Raw genomic sequence first — 14,351 nt, 5'->3', positions numbered from 1 at the left:
TTTCATATAAAACAACTTTAATGAGCCGAGTTCAATTCAGTCTTCTCAACTCCGAAGTCGGAACACAAATATGTCACAGATATCAGACAGGCTGAGCTATTGAGCAAAAACAGACCAATTGTGTTTATGTGACCTATTGTGTGGCTGTTTCAGTATGTGAACATGTGACAGTATGCTACTGAAAGGGTACAGAGACTTACATTTTTAAAACGGTTGCTTCTGCATACTGTGTGTGTGTGTGTGTGTGTGTGTGTGTGTGTGTGTGTGTGTGTACTGTTCCACTGGGACTGGCGCGTGTGTCTTGTGTGTCTGGCCTGTTCAGCTGAGGTTGGGTGCTGGAGGACCGGGCTGGGCTGCTGCTATCCCATCAGCCTGTGAGGACGGGTCTGAGACAGTGACAGAACACATTTTAAAGTGGATCATACCTACTTACAGTACGTACAATATTAATGTACCTACTTACATCTAAACCTATGAGAATAGTAGAGTCTACTCACACATGCCATTGGGGGCTCCGGGGTGGCGAGGGGCCATGGTCTGGCCATTTCCCCCGCCAGGCATCATCCGGCTGGGCATCGACTGGCCTGAAGAAGTGGGCATGACCGAACAGTAATGATTAAATATGGAACGACCAACGTTCAATGCTAAAAGAGACAAGGAATGAGCAGCTGTGTGCCAGTGCCAGTCTGTATTGTCTACAACTGCTATGCAAAAGTTTTTTTTTTCTATGTTAGAATCTTATTTTTAACTTGTTTAATTATATAATTTATTGTTATGCAAAGTGTACTGAGACAACCTGATGTGATATTGCACTTTAAATGAACTTTGACTTGAAAATATTTGCTATATAGAAAAGCGCTTGTCTACTGTACAATGAGCATGGACCATGTGTGTATCCAGACCTGAGTGCTGCATTGTGAATCCAGCCTGTCCCTGCTGCTCCCTCTGCTGGCGAACCTTCATCTCTGCATGCTTCAACTGTTCAGCATGGAAGCTCTGCCTCTCTGTCAGTAGCTGCTGCCGCTGCTGCTCCAACTGCCCATGCACATACACATGTGCACACACAAAGACAAAAGGCAAAAGACAATGCTGAAATTGACTGGTTTCTAGAGATGATACTGTTGCTTAATGTAGAGACAAATCTACAAAGAAAAAATGAACTGTAATCTGGGCAGTAATGAAAACAAAGCCACAGATGTATGTATAGAACATTGACATTTTAAGAATTTGGCTACAATGAGCAAGCAGGTCAGTCTAGAGGGGGCAGATGAACGTGGTGGCGTGGTTGGGGCCGTAGCAGACGTTTACTCACGGCCTCTTTCTCGCGGTCCATGATGGTCTCCAGCTCCTCAAAGTGCCTCAGCTTGATCTCCAGCTTCTTCATCTGGGTCTCCACCAGCAGAGCCACCAGGGACTTGATCTTCCTTTCTTCTACTGCCGCCAGGTGCTGCGAGGAGAAGGATGGAGAAAGAGAGGGGTAATTAATTAGAGGGTTGGAAGGAAACAAGGAGGATGTCAAGAGGGGATAAAAGAGTGTGATAGAGTGAGACGGGGAGGGAGGGAGAGCAAAAGAATATATAATGTATCAAGAGGACAGGCAATGAAAGAAATCACAAAATTGATCATGAACAATAGAGGGCTTTCTGGTAATGTGTTACCAAAAAAACGAAATTTGGACCTCATTGGACCATTCACTTTTGCAAATGCTATTCAGATAATGATCCCAGTTTCTAACCTGGCAGATATATATTTAGGCATTATTTGCACATAGCCAATTCTCAAATGAATCTCCAGGATGGCTCCTGTCCTGGGTGCCAAGAGATTTATGCAGCCTTTTGGTGTGCGGACCATTCTTTTTTCACTGTGAGTAGCCTTTTGATCCAGCACCCAGGCCCAGTGTGGCCTAGCTTTGGATGTGTGTGTCCCTGTCTACTTTTTGCCAAGAGATTTATGTCACATCAGCGAAGCCTCTATTTAAGCAACAAAATGTCCCCCCCCCCCTTCCCCATAGTCGTTTGAAGCAGGGAGGGCGGGCTTTACCTTGGCCTTTGTGGCGGCGGAGGACAGTGCAGCTGCTGCTGCCGTGGCAACGCTGGCCTCCACCAGCTCCAGCTCCATTCCTCTCCTCCCCTCATCCCCCTCTCCCTCCCTCTGCCCTGCACTCTCCTCTTCATCACCCCCACCTTAGAGAGAAACAGAATAAATGGGTGATAATTAATGTATTCATAAATATGAATAATTATATAATAATAGTTCTTGTTGTTCTATTGATGGCCATGAGACCTCCCTACACAGACACACAGACGTATATAAACACAACACCCACAACCAGGTTGACATCTATTGACAATGTTGATTGGTTGCTGTTTTTGAAATATAATGTTACAGTATGCTTTCTTGTTCGTGTTTAAAACTGTATTTTCCCCTGTTTGTACTACTTGTACTATGTGCTTTGGCAATACTGTAGTTCACTATGGCCATGCACGCGCGCACACACACACACACACACACACACACCAGGGATTCTGTTAGCCGGTAATTGCCGGCTTTTAGCCGATATTTGTTGCCGTGGGCTGGTAAATTAAAAGGTCGCCGGCTCAAGTAGCCGGTTGGAAATGCCAAATAAATACATTCATTAGCCTATAATAGCCCAATATTGTGTGACCAGTGATGTTGCCATAAGCTACAACTTAAATATAGACTTAAATATTATATATTTTCGCCCCGCTGTTATGTTGTGTTGGGTGATAAAGAGAAAAAATACAGCAGACGCTCTTTAACTGCCATGCAATTAAGCCGCACACTGCAGCTGTGCAGCATCCCGCAGGCTGCAGCCCACAGCCCCCCTCAGCCGACAGGCTTTGGCTTGACACAAGAGACCGAAATGTCAACCTCAGACATCCCTCGGCCAGTTATTTTTATGCAACGATGGTCCAGAACAAGATCCAACCACCCATGAGAAGCCGCCACAGCGAGGAAAAGTTGGGTTGATAAGAATCGGCTTTGCACATAGCGGAGCGCTGATCATGAAGAAACTGCCGCAGGCGTTTTGCGAGAATTCTCGCAGCGACAGAGAGGTCTTCTGCAGGTTGTAAAGCTTATTATTATGTCCGTTAATTTAGACAATTTAACTGCAGGCAATAAAAAGTTAACTTGGAGTGCTATCCTCTTCTCTTTTAACGTTAATTTAGCCACTAATGTCAACATCATTTCAGCATAAATAACCTACTAGAACCTCAATTGATTTGCCATGGAGTATTTAATGACTATGGAGCATCATCTCAAAGCTCACAACACGCAACAATGGATTTCGTTGTCAGATGTAGGCTACAGGTAACACAAGCCGAATATTCGTACCTTTGTCCTTCAGTTTAAAGTAAAGCAAATATTCTCATGTTGTGAAGTAGACAATGAGGCCGTTCTGAAAGCGAGTTGGATGGCATGGATGCCTGCGTGTCAACCAGCTGCAGTCGTCATCGTTGTCAATATCGCTTCAGAAAATATAGGCTATAAAGTTTGACTGACTGCACGTCTTATCTCTGGCTTGTTGCAGGTAGGCAACTTCTTAATTTATCTTTCAAGTTATTTAATTTCACCTTCTTGGATGCAGAGACATTTAATGTAGGCCCGCCAGTGTCTTTCTTTAGGCTTAATTAAACGGGAATATATGACAAACTCAGTTCACAAAGTTTGTGACGAGTTCATTCACTATAATAAAATACATTTGTTGGACGATTGGATAATAGCTTTTGTTTTTTGTGTTTTATTGTTTAATCTTAATGGGTCTGCAAACCCGAACCGCATGAATTAATTAAATAAGGAGCGGTATGCCTGCAGCTCGCTCCCTTTGCACTTGCAAGCGTAGACCGCACCGCTTAGAAAATTATTTGGAAATCAAAAAATGATTTAAAATTAAGATTCCGTTTGCTAAGAATTATACAATCATATGTTATGTATGATTAGGCTACATCTATCTTTTTTCAATAGGCTACATTTTGACTGGGCCGGTAAATATTCTATAAGGCCGGAATTCTGGAATGTCGCCGGCTCAATTGGCCGGCCAGAAAAAAATGCTAGCGGAATCCCTGACACACACACACACACACACACACACGCACCATCTCTCTCCTCTGCGAGTGCATTTTCAGGATTCTCTAGTTTCACACGTTTTCCTTCCGTCTTTTCCCCGCTGGATTCCCCCTTGAGGCCATCTGCACTGGTAGTGACCTGGAACAACACACACGCGTGCGCGCACGCACACACACACACACACACACACACACACACACACGCACGCACACACTCCTGAGGTAAGAAGCAGCAACACGTATCACCAACAGAATCAATATTAGGCCAATGAGACTCTCTTGACGCTCTCGCCGGTATATTACCTGCTGGGAGGTGGAGTTTGTCTCCATCTTATCTACATCCTTTGATTCTGCAGTAGAGGGAAGAAAGAAAGAGGGACCCATTATGGAGAGAGATAGACAGATAGAGATCGAGAATGTAGGGAAACAGTGGATGGATAAATCCAGAAGAAGGCGGTAATGCAACATAAAGGATGCCAACTGCCATAAAACACCACAGAAGAAGAAGATAGACCGATAGACTCAGTTTTGTGTGTGTGTGTGTGTTTATGTATTTCAGTCTCACCTGTCTTTTCAGGCTGGTTAGAGGCGTCAGACACTTTCTCCACTGACTCCTCTTGCACTCTGGAAAACTCCTCTGAAGAGACAAACAAGTCACGACACACACAGACATCTAAAGTCCCCCCCCCCCCCCCCCCCTTACACACACTCAGAACAATACGCCCACCCATATTAACTCAGACCACACACATCCCTCCTCTGCCTGCTCACCCAGTGCGGCCTTAGCTGCGGCAGAGGCCACGCGCGGGTCGACCACGGACGCCAGGAAGGCCACGGTGCTCATGACGGGGTTCTCTGATTGGCTGAAAGGCACGGGCTGGAAGGCCAGCGGGCCCAGGGAGGTGGACGAGTCTTCCAGGTAGGGGTCTTCTATCGGCAGGCGCAGGAAGTGCAGGATACACTCGTCCTGCGTCCGCGAGCCCACGTGCTCCGACACCTTGTTCCAGTCATCTCTGTAGACCTCTAACGCCTGAGAGACAGAGAGGAAAGGAAGAAAGAACGACAGGTGAGGTTGAGGACAAGGTGCACTTTCTTTTACGATTGGTGAAAAAACTACCGGATTTACATCAAGTATTCAAATGATATACTAATCGGAAAGTCCAAGTTCTTCCTGTTAACTCATTGAGTGCCAGCCACTTTTGGAGAACGGACGCTCCCAGTGCCAGAGTTTCAGAGCGTTTTCAGTGATTTCTCGAGGCCCACAGAATATTGTGTGATATCACTATGTAAACACCGAACACGCAAAAAGAACAAGGAGACTCTATTGTATCATCAGCAAAAAAAAGTTTATTGATACCATTTTCCGTTCTTTAGTTATCAGCCGGAGAAGATAGGTCAAAAACAGCAAAAACATGCATTTCTATCTAGAAGCTGAGTTATTCCGCCTTTTGTGAAATGCAGCATTTCAAGCACATTCACTGACTCTAGCTAATATTTTCTGATGTAGTGACCTGGTGTAGTTCTGTGGAGCCTGCGTGCCCCACCCCCCTCTCCCCCCCTGAGCTGCAAACTCCTCCCCACACCCACCCAGTCTATTTTCGGAGCCTCCGTTTTTGCGGGCGGTGCGGCTCACAGCGGCTCACAGCCCGACAAGGAAATGCCAAACGGGACTGCAGGTAAGGTTTGGCCCTTCGGGGTCGGGTGCTGCCTTTCTGGTGGGTAATCGTGTGGAGAAACTATATGCAGACAGACAGACAGAGGCAGAGGAGCAGTTGTGTGCGCGGATTGATTGCTGTTGGCAGGCACCGTCAAGCAGCAGCCAGAGCAATCTACATGGCTCTGGGCTGCAGCATGAGCGGTTTCGCTTTGATCACAGCTTTTTCAGGCTGTATTCCTGACATTTCTGTAATCTGGAGAGCACTGTCGCCACCTAAGGGTTCTGTAAAATAGGTTAGACACATTCAATAGCTCCCATATTGTAAAAGGCGATGTAAGAGGCTTAGATCGACATCCCCCCGTCAAAAAACGCAATTGACGAACATGTTCGTCCATGGCACTCTACGTTACTATTTGAAATGACGAACATGTTCGTCCATGGCACTCAATGAGTTAAGAAAGGAGAAAATCTGACATTTTCACTGGGTTAGACGGGGGCAACGGGACAATGACAGAAATGATCTAAACACATATATGACACTTTTTAAAATCACTAATCATGGTTGTAATCGATGGTCAGATTTTTTTTGTTATACCACATTTAATAGCTTAATCATCTCCTTTTTTTGAACTGCAATCAACTGAAGAGAAAGTCACATTAAGAAAATAAGAGGCATAAAAAAACAAAAAACAGACGGGTTTAGGAATCCTACCATATCAAAATGGACCACAGGAAGCCCAAAAAAGGAAGTGATGGCCTTACCTCTAATAACAAGAGTGTTTCTTGCTCCGTCCACTCCCTTCCTGCACTCGCTCCTTTACTCTGAGACAGACAACATGAAATATACATATTTTTAAATAGTGATAATCAACTGAACCATCAATCAGCTATATAGCACTCATCTGAAAGCAGAGATTCCAGAAAGGCAAAAAATAAACATGTAAATAAACAGGACACAAACTGGGAAGAATATTCAAGGAGAAGTGGGTATGAATAAATAAATGAACAAACAAACAAGCAAACAAGCACACAAACAAATTAATGAATAAATAACTTGTAAACAACATTAAAAGTGTCGATCACACAGATTACAAAAAAAGCAACAGTCTTTAAAATCTAGGATTGATTTTCTGTTACGAAAAAAGTATATTTGTGCTATTGCCGCACCTTAGGGTGTTTCCTGGCATAGATGTCGATGCGCAGACCAAAGTTCTGACAGTCTGAAGGCTTTTCTCTGGGCTTTTCTTGGAAACACAACATATGCTGGGAGGCTGACACCTGAAACAGAGAGGGGGAGACAGAGGGAGATTATCCGGACCGCGTCAAAAACTTTCAATCTTGTGTGTTTCACATAAATTTGCCCATGACAACAGCTGAGCTGTTTTGTGTGTGTGTCTAATATGTGTGTGTGTGTGTGTGTGTGTGTGTGTGTGTGTGTGTGTGTGTGTGTGTATGTGTGTGCGCGTGGGTGCGTGTGTGCATTACCTGCAAGGGTTTGTGTTGTAGAGGGGCCAGTCCCGACGGTGTGTCAGCCAGTACGTTGAAGTGAGGGGTGGGTGGGGGGCCCATGGGGAGGGGTCTGCTCTCTGCATCCACCTGGTAGTTCACCAAACCCCACTGCTCCAACAGCGCGTGGACCCTGCACACAAAAATCTTTTGACTTTACATTCATTTAACTGGAGTGCTGCCTCAAGGCTAGGAAATTGGCCCCACAACACAGCCTGCCCAAAAACTTTTTTTTTAGCACAATGATAAGAGTATTATTCTGCTATAAATAAGAGATGCTCTTGAGCTGCAACACCTAGTGAAACTAGGAGACTAGAAACTAGAAGACCAAAATGACCCCAAGTCACCATATCTAAATATCTACAGGAAACACTGGACATACTTTATCACATAAAAAAAAAAGTCTACATGCCAAAATACGCTTAACCCATTCACTACATCCTCTCTCCCACACAAACTTTTAATTCACAAACACATTCATATCAAAACACACACATTTAACCTAATGCAGCAAATTAAGTAGATTCTGAATGGCCAGAACCACACACACAACACACACGAGCGCACGCACAGGCACATACACACGCACAGGTACCTCATGACAGCACAGACGTCTCCAGTGAGGTTGCGTCTGCAGGAGGTTGAGCTGAGATACTCCTGAGGATTGAGCCGGTATGTGTCGATGATGAAGTTGCGGTACGCCAGGTAGCTGCAGAGCACAATAGAGATGATACTGTCAGCCATTGCAGTCTCCATCATTTTATATTATCATTTGTGGTCTGTTGTCTGAATGTCAGCAATACTCACATCTCCGGTGATTTGGACTTGTTCTTTCCGTTGAAGAATTCAGGCAGTGCACGTTTCTCTATCTGGTGGATGCTGAAAAACAGACATCAAGGTTTTCACTCAAGAAGAATAGACAACAGGAAAGACATTTACATCAACAATATATTATAGTGCTAAAAGAATATGGGAAATTATAAGAAATGAAAACAGAATAACTATGAAATAAATATTGGTTGAAAATAAATGAGTCTGATCAGCTGTGTGTGTGCTTGTGTAACAAATTTCCCAGAGAAAATTTTGGAAAATAATCCAAGTGACCAGCATCCAAAATGAACTATTTTAGCGCTTAGAATTTCATTTAGTATACATTACAGTTCGGGTAAAGTTAGGCATGTATTGGTGAAGGCTAAGGTTAGCAGCATACTAGATGAATGTAGTTACTGAAGGTCCTCGAACTATGGTAACAAAAGTGTGTGTTTGTTTACCTGTTGTAGTTGAACCAAGATGCGTAGCTTGGTATTATAATGTGATGAGTCTGTTCTGTGATGTTATCCTCTGCGTCCGATAGACGAGAAATCTCCCCCCTGCCCTCCTCATCCTCCTACACACACACACACACACATACAGAAACACACTATTGTACATATTTTGCATATGCCAGAGGTTTTCAAAGTGGGAGGCCCACAGTCTCAGACTTTGAAAACCCCTGGCATAGGCAATCCCGCCCCCCCAAATTAGAAAGATTTTGAATGGAGGAAAATAAAGTCATATATACCCTTCCTGGGAAATCATCTTCCAGTTCGTCTGAAAAAGAAACGGTGAAAGGAGGATGAAAAATCAAAGACACAAACAAAAAGAGCCAATGAACTGAAATATTTTAACAGGCAGCAAACTTGTAATTCTACTCAATTCAAATAAATAATGGGGTGAATGTTACCATCACCTGAATACACACACCCTCTTTTTCTTATCAATGCAATTTGCACTCGTTAGATAGTGACTATGATCAGATTTAGAAACATGGCTCATCTGAAAAACCTTTAAGAGACAGACATTTTGTTTGAAGGGTGTGAATGTCTATACACATGTACAGTAGCGCTCCTCTGTAAACATCTTGCATGACAAACGCAAACTCACCCAGGTCAGTCATAGTCCCTCCTTTGACAGGAGTATTCTCACTGTCCTTCTTCAGGTTGACTACAGGGCAAGAGAGAGGGAGGGGGGAGACAGACAGAGAGAGAGAGAGAGAGAGAGAGAGAGAGAGAGAGAGAGAGAAAGAAAGGAAATTAGAAACAGGAGAAATACTGATTTATTAAACACTTTTATGTGACAAAGTATTGGAACATCGTCTATATATAGGTAGGAAAAAAAACAATTTTTAATGCATGAACACTGTGTTTCTGTTCCTGTGTTTACCATTCTTCGGCAGGATAACCTCCTCCATATTAGGGACGGGAGTTGGGTCCTCCATGTCTCTGGTCAGGTCCTCGTCTAGATCCCCTTCCTGCTGGCCACGTCTCCTCCTGTGCACACACACACACACACGCTAAAATCAATGCTGAAACCGTCTACTGAAATGTCCAAAAGCATGGCATGGGAGCTCAACCTTTTGTAATTCAAGGCCCACTTCTGATCGTTTCAAACATTTCCGAGGACAACCATCCCAAATAAATGATAGGCTATCTGATATCTTGATGGTCCTCTGCGGCCCACTACATGGCGCTCTGAGGCCCACCAGTGGGCCGCGGCCCAGTGGTTGAGAAACACTGTGCTAAGGCATACCCAGTTAGGCTACACCGATTATGTCTTACCCCTTCTTCCCTTTCTTCCTGCCTTCGGAGGAGGGAGGAGAGGGGGAGCGTCTTCTCTTCTTGGAAGGGGTCGTCTTTGAGTCCTACAGACATAATTAGATGAAAAAAGAGAATTTACTTTAACGTACACAATATTAGAAACATGCGGTGGACATATACAAAGGTTTAACATTTGACCAACAGAACACATGCTGTCTTACGAGGGATTTACCACTGGCTGGGATCAAGCTGCAAAACCACAATTCATCTAAACTGGAAAAATATTTACTATCATCACCACAGGTCAGATGTTCAGAGAGGTCTTTCACTGAAGCATCAACAATCTGGATGCTGTGTTTTAATTTTAATTTTGAGTGGCAGTGCCAGGGCTCATGCTTGCCTGTTTTCCAACCAGGAAATTCACGTAATTCACTGTAAAACACACATATTCCCTCTCTGGATAAAGTTAAACTATCTAACTACGTGCAGTAATAATAAAAGGAAGCCCCTCCCTCCTATAGCCCTGCAAACCTCACACGCATACAGCTTGGTACAAACCTGCTCATCTCGGAGGTGGATACGCTTGCGGAGTATGACAGGTACGTGTCTCTCATCCACGTGGTAGTCTTCCTCATTCATCCACTCGTTGAAAACGTCTGTGTCCAGAACCCAGCCAGCATGGACCTGGTACACACACACACACAAAATGTCTACTAAATTGGGAACTTGTGTTTTGTAAAGTTGTATGGTGCAGCAGTAGCCAGCGGCCAAAATGAACACCCACAAAGTGCCAAATGCTGGAAAAACGTGTCTTTTGGGGGATAAATCCGTAAAGGTCACCAAACACAGTGAAGACGTTTTGAGATGATAACATTTGAAAGCCTCTGTTATATATACAGACAAGTGTGTTGTACAATAATGTTGTACACTATAGTGTCAGTACATTGTAGTATAATGTAGAGTGGTGCAGTATAGTGTCAGTACATTGTAGTATAATGTAGAGTGGTGCAGTATAGTGTCAGTACATTGTAGTATAATGTAGAGTGGTGCAGTATAATGTAGAGTGGTGCAGTATAGTGGGGTACAGTGTTGTGGTGTGTGCTCACCCTCCAGGGTCTCTCTGGATGCGGCTCCTCTTCAACCTCCCCCTCAACATCACTTGAGGACAGCCAGCTGTCATAACTGTTGAAAAGAGACAAGGAGGGAAGGTTTGTGTGTGTGTGTGTGTGTGTGTGTGTGTGTGTGTGTGTGTGTGTGCGTGCGCGTGCGCGTCCATGCATTACCTGTCAGGGTGCATGCCCCAGTGTACCAGAACATGCTTGTCTTTCCGCATGACAGGACGCATCCATTCATCTGGAAACAGATACAGGAAAAGAAAAAAGAATCAAGTAAGATTCTGGACATATTCGAGTTAACACGCACGCACGCGCGCACACACGCGCGCAGACACACGCACACACACACACACACACACACACACACACACACACACACACTAGTCTAACTGACCTTCATCTGTGGAGGCTGGTGAAGGGTAGATGTGATGACTGGCGACCATTCGGTCCTCAGTGACTGAACCCTGTGGAAGAACATGCAACTATGTGAGATTGAACTACGTTTTCAGAGTGATTAGGCTTCACATCCACAAGCCATAAGAATAATATTCTTATTGATTCAATCGTCCTCAGTCTACATTGAGTCTCCAATTCTAAGAAAGGTAAAGCAATGGTTAGAGATTTAAAACTACATGATGGAAAGTAGGGCTGCACAATTAATCGTATTTTCATCGTCATCGCAATATGAACATGTGCAATAAACACATTGCAAAGACTGCCTGAAACGCAATGAATGACAAAAGTGGTTTTATTTACATGCGTCATGCATTCCCACTCAGCATCTGATCATTTTGTCTTGTGTTGTAAATCCAGCGTAAACCTTTCCCTTGCAACAGTGCGCTCCGCCCCTCTGCCAAAGCCCAAACACGCTGTGTGTAGTTTTATGTTTGGGGTCTATGTTAGCATTATTAAAGCAGAAAGACATAGGAACTGTATAGCTAATATGCATACTTTAATATTTGTTTATTTATCGCAAGTCGTATCGTCATCGCTATATTGAACAATGTTATCGCACATCGCAGATTTTCCTCATATCGTGCAGGCCTAATGGAAAGCAGAAAAACCTCTTCTCATTCATCCATCTATCTTACCCTCCATCTACTGTACCTGGTACATGTCCCTGTCCCTGTCCCTCCCTCTGCTCTGTGTTTTACCTGGTGCTTGTTGATGATGCTGGTCAGTCTGCTGGCCAGCTCCTGCTCCAGCGCAGGGTCTAGGTAGACCACAGGCGGTGACATACAGTTGTTCTACATACGAACACACACGCACGCACGCACGCGCACGCACACATGCGCACACACACACACACACACACACACACACACACACACACACACACACACACACACACACACACACACGTTAATCAATGGAGTGTACCTGGTGGGCTAGTGTCTGTGCATGTTGCCCTTATTAATAGTGTCTGTCTTTTGCCCTTATCAATAGTGTGTGTGTGTGTGTGTGTGTGTGTGTTGCCCTTATCAATAGTTTATGCGTGTGTGCCTCTGTCACCTGGATCAGCGCCCTCTCTATTGCACCAAACATCTCAACATTGCGCTCGGTCCTCGATGGATTCTGCAGGTCAAACCTCCGCCTGTGAGCGGGTGGAGAGAGAGGTGTCAACAACAAGGTGAGCAGGAACCAACAGAGATACACTGCAGGTAAAGTAGGTGGTCTGATACTCACCAGCCCTGCTCAGCCTTGAACTTGTAGGCGGAGCCAAGAATGTGGCAGAGTCCGCTGCCTGGCCGCAGGTCGAGGAAGCACTGAGCCTGAGGAGAAATGATTAAATTAACAGACATTGTAAGAAGACAGACTAACAATCACAGAGAGGACCAAGTAGTAATCCTAACTCAGAACAAAACAGGTCTTAGGGCCTGTGTCCATCTAGCATCTTTTCATCAGCTCCGGCGTCTTTTTTGTTGTTGTTTCCAATGAGGAGCGAGCATATGCGGGCGCACACAGACGTCTAGAGAAAGTGCACTGCGTCCAGCGTCCATTTTCACAGCGCTCCAGTGTTTTTGTGTGCCCGACTCCCAGCGTTCCCAGCTGAAAATATTTTAACTTTTCAGAAAGACGCTGGTGTCGGGTGCTCCTTTTCTGGCATCTAATCATATGGAAAATCTATCGCAACAGAGAGAGAAAGGCTCAATTGTGGAAGCAGATTGGCTAGACACTTAATATTTCTGGTGAGTGTTGAGCTAAATCACTGTATGTGTTGTTAGCTAATGTTAGCTGTCAGCTATCAAGCTAGCAACCGCACTGAACTAACGTTAGTTTCAGACTGCTTCCTTGTAATATTGTGCACCGAGATCAGCGCTTCCCAGCGTACTTCCAGCGTTCAACGGTCGGAAAAAGACGCTAGATGGACACACGGCCTTAGTGTGAAAGAGACAAGGAAAACCACAGTCAGAGACAGACTGTGCCTTGAAATAACTCTTGTTATGATTTGGTGCTATATAAATATAAATGTGATTGATTGATTCACAGGCAGTTTGGTGAGAGCAGGGCTGCTAGCTTGTCTGCCGAAGGCATCCTCTTGAAACTGGAGAAGCTGCAAGGTCATCGCAGCCACAGACTGACAGGATGGAGCATCCACCAGCACATACTAAACACACACACACAGAGAGAGAGAGAGAGAGAGAGGTTTACTAAACACAGAGAGAGAGAGAGGTTTATGTGACAATGTATTGGAAGTTCCAATACTTTGATGTTCCAATTTGGAACATCATCTATCATCATCTTGGTGGTGGTGGGCATTTTCATGCGTGAACACTTTCTGTTTATGTGTTTACCACTCTTTGGTAGGATAACCTCCTCCATAGTATTAGGGACAGGAGTTGACATACACACAGGTTTCAGAGGGGTATGAGAAGGGGAATTTGTCATCATCAGCCACATTTTAACTGTAACGTTAAAGGCTGTTAAGTATTTATTTTAGTCTAGTTATTCTATTCTGGTATAATACCAGTGCTGCCTCTGATTTATTTCCACCTATTATCCAACACACTCTGGTTAATAATGTTATCCAGCATCAGCATCATATCAAAGTCGCAGCCAGTGTTTGTTTACAGTCTGAGCCATAGGGTTTTCTAGCAGGGGGCGGCTAGCTAGTTAGCCTTGCTAGCTACCTTTTTGTAGTGCTTCCCGATCCACTGTCGCACCATCTCCAACTGGGCTAAAGTATCGTGACTCTCCCAGAACCTGGCGGGGGGACTGCTGTCTTTTTTCCGGTGTGCAGCCGTCCCGCTACCGGCCTGACTTGTTCCTCCAGACATTGTAGCCACCGAGGTTATTCTCAAATGGGAGGACAAAACTGGCTAGCGCGCTCGCTAGCTTGAATGGCTAGTAGCTTGTGCCTTTTCGTCCTTCTCTCTCGCGAGATGCTACGCGATGTTGATATTTCGAA

The 14,351-nt window shown here is 44.6% G+C and overlaps 1 protein-coding gene across 2 annotated transcripts; it reads right to left on the bottom strand.

The window, feature by feature from the left end:
- On the bottom strand, positions 1-14,276 carry smarcc1b (SWI/SNF related BAF chromatin remodeling complex subunit C1b). 2 transcript variants are annotated; one of them, XM_083646889.1, is made up of 28 exons: positions 14,074-14,276; positions 13,431-13,550; positions 12,629-12,714; positions 12,455-12,536; positions 12,097-12,189; positions 11,337-11,406; positions 11,111-11,180; positions 10,934-11,009; positions 10,386-10,511; positions 9,849-9,931; positions 9,454-9,560; positions 9,175-9,234; positions 8,813-8,841; positions 8,523-8,638; positions 8,059-8,130; positions 7,847-7,960; positions 7,231-7,384; positions 6,913-7,023; positions 6,508-6,567; positions 4,860-5,118; positions 4,654-4,725; positions 4,392-4,438; positions 4,119-4,227; positions 2,041-2,183; positions 1,313-1,447; positions 903-1,035; positions 498-584; positions 1-386 (listed from the first exon to the last, which is right to left on the bottom strand). In XM_083646889.1, the coding sequence occupies exons 1-28, from the start codon at positions 14,218-14,220 to the stop codon at positions 319-321; spliced, it is 2,829 nt and encodes a 942-aa protein (XP_083503015.1). In that variant the 5' UTR covers positions 14,221-14,276; the 3' UTR covers positions 1-318. The 2 variants fall into 2 exon arrangements, with proteins under 2 accessions (XP_083503015.1, XP_083503016.1); XM_083646890.1 differs by having other exon boundaries at positions 12,629-12,708.
- Positions 14,277-14,351: the final 75 nt, after the last annotated feature.

This window comes from Poromitra crassiceps (assembly GCF_964638095.1).
Source record: "Poromitra crassiceps genome assembly, chromosome: 11".
In the NCBI taxonomy this organism is placed as follows: Eukaryota; Metazoa; Chordata; class Actinopteri; order Beryciformes; family Melamphaidae; genus Poromitra; species Poromitra crassiceps.
Note: the sequence above shows the minus strand (reverse complement) of the source record. Positions and strands in the feature narration are given on the sequence as shown.